Below are 14052 nucleotides of genomic sequence, written 5' to 3' on the forward strand. Positions count from 1 at the left end.
TATCCACCTAGTAAAATGTCAGGGGTTTTTTTCTGAAGTTACTGCTGGGTTAGCAGATCCCACATCCTTAAGGAAGCTCCATTCCCAAGTCTGAAGATGTCCGTGTAAGCCCCAGTCTGAAATTAAACAATTTCAAGTAAAACAGACATAACAATGCCTACATTTGATATTAAAACACCACCAAAAATTAAAGTAGAAAACTATTGTGTGCAATGAGGACTCCTCAAATTGCCTCTAAAGATTTGTCAAGCCAACAGCGGCCTAATTAAAGTGGCAGCGTCAGTAAATGTGGGTTTCCTCCCCTGAGATGCTCAAATAAACAATTTAAGCAGCTAATTACATGACAATAAATGATTTTCCCACCGAGATTACGTGAGCCATCAAGTGGGGATTAAATTCACGGAGGCATAACTTTTTGATGACATTTACTCGCACTGCTACCTGTCTCTATAGATCAATACAATAATGAAACTTCTTGGCAAGAAAAGCACACAACAACAACAACAACGCTCTCCCTTTCACTTCACCCAACTACACTTCATAACAGAGATGCCCACATAAGTCAGCCATGACAGTCTCTTCAATTTTGTGACAGTGGAGAAGAAAGAAGCATGATGGATTGGTGTCAAATCCCCAGGGAGCCGTATAAGCAAGACGGCGTGCCGGGGCTGCCCATCTGTCAACAATCTCAATTAACTGCTGTAAAGATACAGGCACCCGCTCCTTTATACAACAAGAACAAGGGTGTCTGTCTCAACAGTGGGCAGCATTTTATTTTTACAAGGAGAAAACAGTGTATTTAGATGAGCCGTATTGGCCCATCCATCAGCGAAGGGGGGCAGAGTCAAATTGAAATCTGACATTTAGAGCCTCAAAGGCTTCTCTCACCGGCTCTGGTGTGAACTGCAGCATGTGACAAATTGTTTGTATCAGCCTTGTCCCTAGGTGAAGCCTCTGATAGTGTTTAGAGATTAAATGGGCACCCTTGACATTTTGAGGAAAGGTCATGTTTTGTGTTCATTACTGCCCTCTTTTACATACATCCAGCTGTGGGGATTGAGAAGTGCTGTCATGATCTTGCATCAGTTTAATGAACACCTAATTTTTTATTTATTTATTTTTTAATTAAAAACATGCAAAACCTTGTAAAGATTCAAAAGGCAAGGTGTAAATTTTCAGCTTATGTGTCTACTTCATTATTTGATTTTTCTAATAATTAAGGGGAAAAGCATTGCTTCATCCTACACGTTTTTCGTTGTGTTTTATGTTTCATAATTATTGTGGAAAAATGGCAAATTACCAAAGAAAATTAAATAAAATGGCTTTTTTCTTTTTTTTTTACTAAAAGAGGCACACTGTAAATGTTGAAATTATGATAAATAATCAGCAGCCGAGGTTGTCAGGAATGTACCATAAAAAAATCAAATCAGTATACATTCCAGAACAGTACATTGGTTTGGTAGCCTTAAATTGTACTGTAGAAAACATATTTTGTCACTGAAAATTATTGTAAAAACAAAATGCTTTCTTATTAAATCATAATATTTTTAAATAATTTTTAATAACTTATTAAAAATAATAAATTTTTAATAATAAAAATTTGTAAAAATATTTATGGTAACTAAGTTACTTATACTGTAGCTTCCTGTAAAATATAACACTTTCTGTAGTTTTTTGCTGTAAAAAAAGGTGTAATATATTCCTTTTATGGTAATTTGTTGTTAATTGAACAGTAAAGGGTTATATAACTTATAAACCAACAGAAACATGAGAAACCTTATTAAAATCTATGTTAAATAAAAAAAAGTAAAAACATTTTATTTTGAATGGCTACATTTCACAGTAAATTCCTGACAACAGTACCTGCCAATATTGTGCTGCTAATAACACAACAGAATAACTAGAACAAGTGTTTTGCTGTAAATTTTACATTTAGCAACCAGTGAGTCATTCTTAGCAATAATAGGCTGTCAAGTTGATCCGAGGATTGATTAAAACATTGCAACTTTTTTGCTTCAGCTAGTTTGTGAATGTGGCAAAACCCCCAAAATTTGATCTGCAGATAAAATGTCAGCAGCTTTCCTCGTAAAAAGAGCAAGGTAGAGCAATAACTGCAAAGCTCATCACTCTCCCTGCGTGAGAAGATCTGTGACAACTTCACAAATGGAAACGTCCAGGATTAATTTCATTCAGTAGCAGGGTGTCCATTTTACTGCTGAATTAAGAAACAGATCTATAATTCTTTTAACATCAGTGCAGGAAAATTTATTGCTTCGCATTGCCAGCTATTAAACAGTCCGAAGCAGCTTCAATATGTATGTTATTACAAACGGTGTGTGTGGCAGTTTTATTAGCCGGGCTCCTCGGGGATCAGCGGGATAAAATGGGCCATTTTCAGTCAGTCCTGCTGCCTGCTGTAAGACAAACACAAATAAACGCCAAGGGTATCAACTTACACTTGTGGATCGCAGGAAAAAGTCATTTTGTTTGGGTGCAATGTGATGGCTGACTGCTTACATGAAAAACGCTGTGAATCCAACTAAAAAACGAACTAAAACAGAGTTTTCAACAACACTGGATTACCAGACTGACCCCAAACACTGAAGATTAAAAGAAATGTGGCCTTTAAGGAAGAGTGGGAAAAGTAGAAAAGTAAAAATCTCGATTCTAAACACCTCCACATGGAAATATGTTGGTGGCAGCATCATGCTTTAGGGATGGTTGTCAACGTAAAAGTTAAAATCTACAAAAGACTTGAGAGTTTGGCAGATGATAACTAAACATAAAGCCAGACCTACTACAGAACAGTTTATTGAAGGTCCAGATTTGAATTCAGTTCAGGAATAAATGGCGAAAGTTGAAAACTTCTATTCACAGATGCTCTTCATTCAGACTGAAAGAATTTGAGCTATTTAGCAAAGAAAATTGGGTAAACATCTAAGTTTCTAAATGGACAAAGCTGGAGGTCAATAATGGCGTGGAGGGTTTGGTTTTAACATTACAAATATTTGTAAAGAACCTTTGCAAGATCAAAGCAATTTTCAATTAAAATAAAGCATAAAGCACTGAGTCAGACCATTATTTTACTCCCAATAAACCAGGTTTGTGAAGAAGTTCTGAGAAATTACTCCAATGGCTTCTGAAGGTCTTTTAGAGATATATATTTAAAAAAATTCAATCTAATTTCAGTCCATCACTTTGATCAGACAATTCCCTTCAACTCGTTTCTGTTTGTCAGGTTTGTAGGAATCGTCCATCCAGCTGTCTTCGCTTCAGACCTGTGTTGTTTTTCAGAGATCTGTGCAGGGTCAGGGAAAGACATTCAAAGCAGCACAAAGTTTGTTTTATGATTAAGACTAATTTAATAATTGTCCTTCACTTTACACATAGACTTTTATCTGGTTCTGTTATTATTATTATTATTATTATTATTATTATTATTATTATTATTATTATTATTATTTTTACTATGTCTCAAATTAGTTAGGGTAAAATAAATAAAGAGCAGGAATAAAGGCTCTTTTATCCAATAGTAAAAGACTAAAATACAGTGAGCTCCCAAAATCTCTTAAGAAAGGAAAGTTGAAGCACAAATCTTCAGGAAAAATGCATGTTTTAAATATTTGCTTAAAAGTTTCTTCCTTTTCGAAATATAGTTTGTAAGACACAACAAATATGTTTCGTTTTCTTTTAACTCTGGAGCTGCTAAATGACAGGAGTGGAGAGGGAATTATGAAGAAAAACCATCCTGAGTAAGTCTGGGGTGTGTTTGACTGAGACTTTTATGCTTTAGTAACCGGTTTGATGCAAAAACACAAATCAGAGGGCAAGGCGCTTCCCTAAAGGATGAAACTCTGCTTCTCCATGAAAGTGCTTATATAAAAGACTATGCAAGTAGTCAAGTGTGGGCAATATGATCTTGAACTTTTACCACAAAATCTTGTAGTATTACTGTGATAATGATGAGAAAGAGTGACTGTAAGAGCTACGCATATTTTAGGTAAATATATGGAAAGGCACAGCAATCATAGCGCCACTAATACAAATACTGCTCTTTAAAAACATTCCCATTCATAATACACTTCTTCAGGGCATCACATAACAAAGTGTGATCTGTTTCACTAAAATGCGCACAGTACCTGCATTTAACCATGTTTTCATATTTACTGATACACTTTTATTGAATAAATAGTGGATAAAATAGTAAAAATAACAATGATGACAGTTTCAGGGTTTTTTTTAAACATCATTAATTGGAATATATTGTGTTAGCGATCAATCAAAATCTTATCACAATAAGAAATTCATCATGATAAATGATAAAGGAAGTGATAAAGCCAACAGAATCACATCATCTGCAAAAAGCACATACCAAAGTCAAGTAGTCAACCTAATCATATACATTTATTCATATATAGTTTTATCTGATGATATTAATTCAACTTTACCTAGGGTAAAGTTCTTTTTAAATGTGATTTTGTGTCGTGTGAGTATAAAGCTAGAATCTGAAAATACCCCAGATAGTTATTGCTGATTTACCTCAGTTACAACTGATTCTGTCCTTTTTGTTATTTTTATTATTCATAGTAATCATAAGACCTGTCACCTGACCTCTCACATACCTTTCCTGACTTTAACAGCGATCTCTTCCTCGTTTGTTTTTGGGAGACTTTTAGCGAAACGCCATTGGTCAGCTGAAGGCGCATTTTGATCCTATTGGTCCGTCTGATTATCAATCAGGAAGAGGGGGCGGGACAACTGCGTTCCGTATGAGGAAATAGCTGCGAGAAATAACAAAAGCACCTTCCAGTCAGCAGTGTCGCTACTAAAAGCGGCCTTTGTGGGTGAAAATGAGCAAAATGCTGCTGCTCCTCGTACTTTTGAGTTTACTGAATCCCGCAGTTGAAGCGCTGGACAACGGGCTGGCTCTGAAACCCACCATGGGCTGGTTGCACTGGGAGAGGTTCATGTGTAACACGGACTGTGACACAGACCCCGACAACTGCATCAGGTAGGAAAGAGGAGGCAACAACCTGTTCCTTGAATGATTCAAACTTAATATAGCCTCCACATGGTGGTTATATTTCTCCACACTGGTTTAATTGCAGCAACAGAATGGTTGACATTTAAAGTGTAAATATTTACAGGCTAAAAGTTTCTGAAAAAAACGTTTTGATTTTTATAAAAAGCAGTTATTTGGCTTTCTTACTGTTGCAAGTAACACAAAGGTTAATTTCTTACTTCACTCATGTGAAGCAGAACAAAATAAGAAGTATGAAAAGCCTCAGAAGAGGATATTATCAGAGAAAAATACAATGTAGTGATTTAAAATATGTAAATTTAAAGCATAAATTCCTTGTCAACATGCTGGTTTGTAAAACCTTTTTAAAACTTTGTAGATGCATTACTGTCTAGTCAGGTTTTGCTAAACTGAGATAACAGTTCAGTGTGGTTTTGAAAAAGAAATGTTTCCTCATTTCTACATCTTAGCTTGATGGGCTTCTCAATGGGTTTTGCTTTCAATTCAATTCATTTCAGTTTATTTATATAGCACCATTTCACAAGTGTCATTTCAAGACTTTAAAATAAATCAAACACTTTCTGAAGTGTCAAATGAAGCAACATTTCCAAAATGTAGGCTAGACATGTGCCTTGTAAAAATGTTCAAAAGTGCTCCTTGATCTTGTACTTTTAGACAACCACAAACTTCAATATTTTTATTGCCATTTTTTTGTGACAGATCAACACAACATAGTGTAGTTGCTAAGTGGCAAGACAGTGAAATTCATTTGTTTTCAACTCCGCATAGTCGGTACTTTATAGAAACACCTGCTTGTCATAGTTGCAAGACTTTTGGGATACATCTCTGCAAACTTTGGATAAGCAGAGACTAAACATTTTGCTAATTTGGTTTTGCAGAACAGCTCAGTCAGATTGGATGGAAAGCAACTTTAAACACCGACAGCAAGAGTTTCCAAGTCAGCTTCTCAGTTAAAGTTAGATCTGGCATTTGACTAGATCATTCTAACACATAGAAATGTTGGTAACACTTTATTTGAAGGGGGTTGAATAAGACTGACATGACACCGTCATAAACATGAATAAGCCTTCATGAATATTTATGACTGTTGTCATAAAGCGTCATTCGGTAAATTATGACACTTTTAATACAAAGTTGACATTATTCAAAATGTCTTTGTTATGACAACTTGACATTAACCAGGAAATCATTACTGTTTAAACTTTATCTTTAATAACATAAAGTTACCTAATTTTTAAAGTGCAATCAGTAATACTTTTATAACAAATTTATATCAGTAATGATTTCTTGGTTAATGTCAAGTTGTCATAACAAAGACATTTTGAATAATGTCAACTTTGTATTAAAAGTGTCATAATTTACCGAATGACGCTTTATGACAACAGTCATAAATATTCATGAAGGCTTATTGATGTTCATGACAGGTGTTTATGACATTGTCATGTCAGTCTTATTCAACCCCCTTCAAATAAAGTGTTACCTAAATGTTCTACTGGAAAGTGAACCTCAAGTCTTTTGCAGCAACTAACATTTTTTTAGGTATTCCACTGTATTCCATCCATCTTCCCTGTTGAAGAAAAGCATCACATCATGACCACTATAGCACCCACCACTCATTAAGACAATCAGGCTATTCCTGGCTAAGCTATTGACCAATGCAGGTTTTTTTTTTTTTTCATAGGCTGTAAAATACAGAAGAAAAAGAAATGTGCTGAAGGTTTGTGCTCTGGTGTAGATGATCAGGATTGTCATTTCCTGGAAGTGCTAAAGTAGAAACAACTTCTCTTGTTTCTTGAAGATGCTTCACCTCTCATCCAGAAAGGCCTTTTCAGTTCTGAAAATGGTTGAAAGCATCAGCCTTGAAAGCTGCAGTCAGAATAATCTCACTAATAGAGCTACTAAAGTCACTAATGGAGCAATTAGGACAAGTGAGTCCTGTTTCATTGATAAAGGTAGCCATTTTAAATCCAAAATAAATTGAATGGATTATAAATGAATGAACTCATCAAAACATGTCCCCATTCTTTATCTCATCAACTCTCCTGAGCCAAAATACAGGCTCTCAGTATTACAGGCAGAATGTTTAATTAAATGTATCTTTTTTGGTTTCCTTTTGAATGAATCTACAGGTTTGCGAGTTCTCACTGCTCAGTTCTGTAATGCAGCGTTTCCCAGCCCTGGTCATTAAGGCACACAGGCCTGCATGCTTTAGATCTTAAGAGGCTTTTACTGAACTGTAGTCGTCTGAGTCAGGTGTGTAAATGCAGGGAAACATTTAAAACATGCACAGCAGTGTGTCCTAAGGACCAGGGTTGGGAAACACTGCTGTAATGGACCCTTATAGGTGCAGAATACATTGTGTCAATAATGTTCATTTGGGGTTTTTCACATTCAAGTTTCAGCTGGATTTTGAACATAGAAACTATCTGAACGCACTACTTTCAGATAGTTCGTGTCATTTTATTCATTAAAGTATCTAATCTATCAAACACATTATCTTCTCCGCATTTTTGTCATGACTATCAGATAAAATTCTATTTCATTGAATATATTTACTCATCTTTCCTTTTTGTAGCTTGAATATAAATAAATATTTGCTGATGCGCCCTACCATGAGACTAATTCTTACCTCGTATTCCACCCAGGTCACATTTTTATTCAGCCAGCAAAGCCCTAAATGTCAGTGCCTTGGTTGAATCTTGATAACTGTATTACTTCATATGAGGCAGCATCCAATTGCACTGTTATACAAAGTTTTTTTTGTGTTTTTTGAGACATGTTTTCATCCCAATAACTCTCAGCACCTGCATCCTAACTGACAGCCCTGCCTATTTCCTCCTGTTGCCTTGGCAGCGAGCGTCTGTACATGCAGATGGCGGACATGATGGTGAAGGATGGCTGGAGAGAGGCCGGTTACGAGTACGTTTGCATCGACGACTGTTGGCCGTCCCACGAGCGCGACGCTCAAGGCCGCCTGCAGCCGGACCCCAAAAGATTCCCGGGAGGCATCAAAAAGTTAGCCGACTATGTGAGTTGCTGCTATAATAAATAAACCACAAAGTGAAAATAATGGGATGTTTTATAGATTTGGGGTGCAGAATGACCAGCATGTAAGTTTATGAGTGTGAAGCATGTCACAATCCTTTGGAAAAGTATTTATATGTTTTGAATATTTCTACATTTTATGCTTTTGTTTATTTCATTAGAGTTTTTGTAACATAGTCATATATTCATAGTTTAACATTTTCTATGAATAAAGGCCTGACTGATTTGATATGGATATTTATCCCTCCTGAGTCAATACTTTGTAGTATCATTCTTTGATTTAAGTACAACTGCACGTGTTATACATCATCTTTTTCTCTTGGTTTTCCCCATTCCTCTCAGCAAATGTCAGTTTGGATATAGCTCTGGCCTTTGCATGGGGCATTTTAGTTCATAAATATGTGTTGATCTGTACTGAACTTAATACTTTTAAATAGTAAGTTCAGTTTAAGTTTAGTATGTCTAGTGTTGTTGTGCTTTGGGAGGTGAATCTTTGCCTCAGTCTCAAAATTTGTGCTTTTCTTACAGTACTGTCCCAATTTTAGATCCATTCACCTTCAACTGAGCTCTGATCAGCTTTCGTATCCCTTCACTCTTCATTTAACTGGAAGGGACAACAAAGGAATTTTGAGTTTTAAGCTGTGCAACACTGCCACCTGCTGGTTTGAACATCTTATTATTTTTTTTCCCTTCCTTAAGGTCCACTCTAAAGGCCTGAAGTTGGGTATCTATGCAGATGTGGGAGAGAAAACCTGCGCTGGATACCCTGGCAGTCTGGGTTATTATGAGACTGATGCTCAGACGTTCGCAGACTGGGACGTGGACCTGCTTAAGTTCGATGGCTGTAACTTGAAGTGGACTTTGCTCGGAGATGGTAGGAATTAATCTCAGAATTTTAATTAATGTTCAATTAAACACTAAGCTGTGTTGCCAAAGCATGCATGCCCATTCACTCCATTATCTAAAAATGTAAGGAGCATGTGTCTATTTCTATTATATCATTCTGTTCTCCTACTGCCTGGTTTAGGCTACATAAAGATGTCAAAAGCTTTGAACAAAACTGGAAGAAGTATCCTGTACTCCTGTGAGTGGCCTTTGTATGAATGGCCTTTCCAAACGGTGAGGAAAATTCATCTTTTATTTTCTTTTTAAGGTGTTTTTAAACTTACCAGTTTTTCTCTGCCTCCAGCCAAACTACACCGCTATCCGTGAGACCTGCAACCACTGGCGCAACTTCAACGACGTGTTTGACTCGTGGATTTCGATCAAATCTATTCTGGACTGGACTGCTTCTCACCAGGACAGCATTGTCCCCTCAGCTGGGCCTGGTGGCTGGAATGACCCCGATATGGTACTCGCCACATCTTTCAAAACATTCAAATACCAGGAAGTTTATCCTGTATCAGAACTTTTCTACTTCTATCCGTTGTTCAAAATTAACTTTTTGCACATTTTGTACAAAAACAGCTCATGCTGAAAGGGGCTTAAAATAGGCAGACGTGAGCAAACTAAAATCTTATTATCCAAGAATGACTGTGCAAAAAATGTTATATACATGTTTTGTATAACCCATAGACCTGTCCTAATTTGTTCATAATAGGTCACCTTTAAAGCAACCTCAATGCAAACAATGTTGGGCTTGTTTATACCAGAGAATTAGCTTGTCTGTGCTTTTATACGTTTGCATATTTATGATACTGATCCATTCCTCCAGCTTGTAATTGGGAACTTTGGCCTGAGTCATGACCAGCAGGAGTCTCAGATGGCGTTATGGGCCATCATGGCCGCCCCTCTGCTCATGTCTAATGATCTGCGAGACATCTGTCCCCGATCCAAGGAGCTGCTGCAGAACAGACGAATCATAGAAATCAGCCAGGATCCGCTGGGCAAGCAGGGATATCGCTCTGCCAAGGTGGGAGTAAAAGTGGCAGAAAGCACAGATTTCAGCTTCATCTACTGATTCTGTAAACGGTTTTAGACGTGAATGTGGCTTTGTCTTGCAGGGGAATAGTTTCGAAGTTTGGGAGAGACCTCTATCTAAAAACCGCCTGGCTGTCGCCGTGCTCAACCTGCAGGAGATCGGTGGTCCTCGGGGGTTCGCCATCAGCGGCGTCGCTGGGTGGAAGGTCTGTGACCCCCAGTGCAACGTCACTCTGATCCTCCCCGAATACAAAGAGATGGGAGTTCAGACTAAAGAGAGCAAACTCATCTTAAAAGTAAACCCTTCAGGAACGGCTCTGTTGACCGTCACACCAATCAGCAAAGACTTTGGCAGGATTCACTGGAAGGACACCGACTAAAGAACGTCAAGTTGTTACTCTAAATCTCAGGTTCAATCATCAAGTTTCTAAAAACATTTTTTCTAGATTTTTGTTCTACAGGTTTTAAAACAATCCGGTTTGTGATTCACTGTATTGGTAAAGGGCTTTTTCCAGCATCCAGATCAACTTAAATTAGCTCAGTTTCATTGTTTTTTACACTCAAAAGGTTATTTGAAACCAATTTTTGTTTTCTAGAGACCGACAAAGTTTTGCAATGAGCTTTACTTGTTAAAAATCATGGTGGATCTTTCTGCAGATTCTCAACTAGCAACTTTTAAAACTAAAAGTAATTATGGGTAAACTTTTAAACTGTTTGTGATGCATAATGTAATTTTTTAAAAGGGAAAAATCTATTTAACAAATTCTATTTCATAAAATAGAATAAATGTGATACTCAAAGGTGTGTCCATAAATTTTTTGCATCAGACTGCATGAAGATCTCCATATACAGAAAACTGAACCAATTTTAAAAGATTTTATGAAATGCTTCAACTTTTTTTTTTACGTTTATACAAAAATTGAATTCTTCACATCTATAGTCCTCCATGCATGAAAAAAAGCACAAAATAAAAGTATGTTTCAACACATTTATTGAAAATAGTGACAACTTCATCCAGAGGAACGGGCCGCAGCTTAGAACTGGATGACCTGGCCCTGTAAGAGGAAACGGAGGGAAATCTGGGTGAAAATGATGCTTCAAGATAAACACTCTGGTTAATAGCTACAGAAAATTCAATCCACTAAGGGTTTAAGCCCCACACACTTCCATCAGTAAGATTACACTTCACCCATTAATACAAAGTCAACACTTAAGACATTTTCAGGCTTTATAATGTTTTAAGCTACAACCTTTTGACCAGATAGTCGCTGCAATTTGAGACAGTGAAAGCTAAATGCAGCATTCAAGCCTTGTAAATTATTTTTTTTACCAACATTCACATGTTATTTAAATGCCATAAGTTTTTTTTATATCTAGTCAAAATAAATTATGCTCAATAACCAAGAAATTAGTGTTAAGTATGTCATTGTAGTATTATGACTAACAGAATGGCATGTCTAACTGGAGTAATTCAAATTTAAAGTTAGTTTCTCCACAAACTGTTCTTTAGTAATTGTTTTCTTAAATATTCACATATTTAAGTTGAGCAGTGCACCACAAATTTAATAATCTATGATACTAAGACTTCTGACATTTGTTCAAGATTTTTAAATTTTCTTGCAGTTTGTGCTTAATACTCTTATCCCCTGAGACACGGTGTTGAGGAACAGTTACTGACCAACTCTTATGTCTTGCATTGAATTCTAGCAAAAAAGAAAAAAGTAAATGATAGTTGCTTCGTACCTTTCTCTTCTTGTCACCACCCAACTCGAAGTGCTTGCATCTCTTGATGGCCAGCATTCTCTTGGATCTGCAGTTGGGCTCCACACACTCGAGCCTCAATACGATCTTCTTTGTCGTTTTAGCCTGAAAGAGATATTTTAGTTGAGTCAAAGCTATCAAACATGTATTTAACCCTTTAAATAAAACTCATCTACAAGGGAAGGTAGGCGTTACCTTTTTACGGAAAATCGGCTTTGTTTGCCCACCGTACCCGCTCTGCTTTCTGTCGTATCTCCTCTTACCTGCAGAACAGTTTGAGAGTTCAGTGAAAGCACAACAGCTACAATATAAAATAATCTATAAAAGTATTCACACAGCTTAAACGTTTTCACATTTGTATTCGGTCAATTTGTAGAACCTCATTTTCCTGGAATTGCAGTCTTAAATAAATCTACAAGCGCTCTACTTTCAAATCTTCCCACAGAGGCTCAATTGAATTTAATTTTCTGTGGACCGTCCTAATCTACAAAGATACTATCAGATATTCCACTGTAGATCTGGTTGTTTTAGGTTGTTGTTCTGTAGGAAAGTGAAGATCCATCCCAGTCAAAGTCTTTTCCAATCTTAGCTACGACTGTTTGCATGTAGTTCACCCAGTTTTGGTCTTATCTGACCAGAGTATTTTCCAAGTTCCCACAGGTAAATTCTTCTTCTGAATCTCTGCAGCTCTATAGTTACTGTTCACAAATAGTGCTGCATCTTCACATAGAAATATGTTTTACATTATTGCCTGTTTTATGTTTAAAAATGAATCTAGGGGAGTAAAAGCTTATGTAAGACTTTTCTTCCATAGCAAGTGACATGTTAATTTTTAAACTAAAACAAAATAATATGGTAACTTGTGAACCAAAATTGTTTTTAATTTTACTCAGGAACATCAAAATAAACTAGTCAAATACAAATGAACAAGACTTGTGTTTTGCCCATCTATTTACTTTTATAATCCACCAGTTATTGATTATATGTACTTCCAGCAAAATACACGTTTTTTTTAATGACAAAACATGAAAAGGTTCAAGTAGTGTGAATAATATATACGAAGTACTGCATCAGATCTATATGGAGAAATGATTTACCCTGTGCATAGAGGGAATCCTTTCCCTTCTTGTACTGGGTCACCTTGTGGGGTTGGTGCTTTTTGCACTTTTTGCAGTAAGTCCTGCGGGTCTTCGGGACGTTCACCTAAACAACAGAAAGCATAAATTAGGTAATATTCTTCAGGTTTGAGACAAATTATAGCCTTTGAATCAACGTAGTTGGCCTTGAGATTAATTGACAACCGAATAATGATACAATTGCGCAAAGAACGTGAAACTAAAACCTAAAAAAAAACACTTTCCTTGTTAGACAGATTGTGCTAATCAAGCTAGCTGCTAGCACTGATAGCATGGTGGCTTTTGAATATTAAAACATCGCAAACATGTACGGTTCAGTTTCTGTAAAAGTGGCATAATGCTGTTTTGAATGGATATTTAAGTTACACTATGTTCCCCCACACTAAATTCAAAATTTGAGCAGAATGGAAGAAGCAAACAGCGGCTCTTCATTGCTAACATTAGCATTCGTATTTATCTCAATATAACAACAAAAAACCGAAACAAAGCTGCTAATACATCCATTATAACATTCATCGAAAAACTATAACCACATTTGAACTAAAGAAAGTAAAACGTAATGCTTTAAATATCAGGATTGATGTTGATTTGATTAAATGTATTGGTGTAGTCGTTTCATACCATGGTTGCGACCCGGTGAGGAGGAAAAAGAGGAAGGACGAGGCCGGAAGCGGTTGTTGAAGTAGACCTCAGCGGTGAGTAGTGGGGTGTTCTGCCCCCTAGCGGTGGGGTGTGTCAGGAAGACGAAAACGCTACTGATTGTCATTGTTCTGTATTGTAATTCGGACTCAATGTGACCCTAGTATATGAATCGGACAAATTACAGCAAAATTACATTTTGCTGTAATTTGGTATTACATAGATAACTGAACTGAATTGGATTTAATGTTATTGATTAAATCTGACTTGTTTTTGAAAAATACTAGTTTTTGAAGTTTTTGAGCTGCAAATATGCAGCTCAATTTGTATATGTCAAATTGAGCTGCATATTTGAAATGATAATGATTATAATCAAGGAATGTTTTAGTTCTTGAGTATTTCTCAGTATTAGGAATTAGTAATAATTTATCTTAATAAACTACATAATAATTTAAAACTTAGGACTTTCTTGCTGTGAGACATCGACTTTGCAGTTTTGTGAAATTGAGC

The 14052-nt window shown here is 36.4% G+C and overlaps 2 protein-coding genes across 2 annotated transcripts; one reads left to right on the forward strand and one right to left on the reverse strand.

Annotated features, from left to right (window-relative positions):
• The first annotated feature begins 4743 nt into the window (after nt 1–4743).
• gla (galactosidase, alpha) lies at nt 4744–10994 on the forward strand. The gene is made up of 7 exons (XM_007571916.2): nt 4744–5011; nt 7895–8069; nt 8786–8960; nt 9114–9205; nt 9276–9437; nt 9801–9998; nt 10090–10994. Exons 1-7 carry the CDS (start codon nt 4851–4853, stop codon nt 10384–10386), a joined length of 1260 nt encoding a protein of 419 aa, XP_007571978.1. The 5' UTR covers nt 4744–4850; the 3' UTR covers nt 10387–10994.
• rpl36a (ribosomal protein L36A) lies at nt 10981–13627 on the reverse strand. Its single transcript, XM_007571917.2, has 5 exons — nt 13525–13627; nt 12865–12970; nt 11963–12030; nt 11750–11872; nt 10981–11061 (listed from the first exon to the last, which is right to left on the reverse strand). Exons 1-5 carry the CDS (start codon nt 13525–13527, stop codon nt 11041–11043), a joined length of 321 nt encoding a protein of 106 aa, XP_007571979.1. The 5' UTR covers nt 13528–13627; the 3' UTR covers nt 10981–11040.
• Between the last annotated feature and the right edge of the window lie 425 nt (nt 13628–14052).

The sequence above is a fragment of the Poecilia formosa genome, unplaced genomic scaffold (genome assembly GCF_000485575.1).
Source record: "Poecilia formosa unplaced genomic scaffold, Poecilia_formosa-5.1.2 Scaffold290, whole genome shotgun sequence".
NCBI classification, from domain to species: domain Eukaryota; kingdom Metazoa; phylum Chordata; class Actinopteri; order Cyprinodontiformes; family Poeciliidae; genus Poecilia; species Poecilia formosa.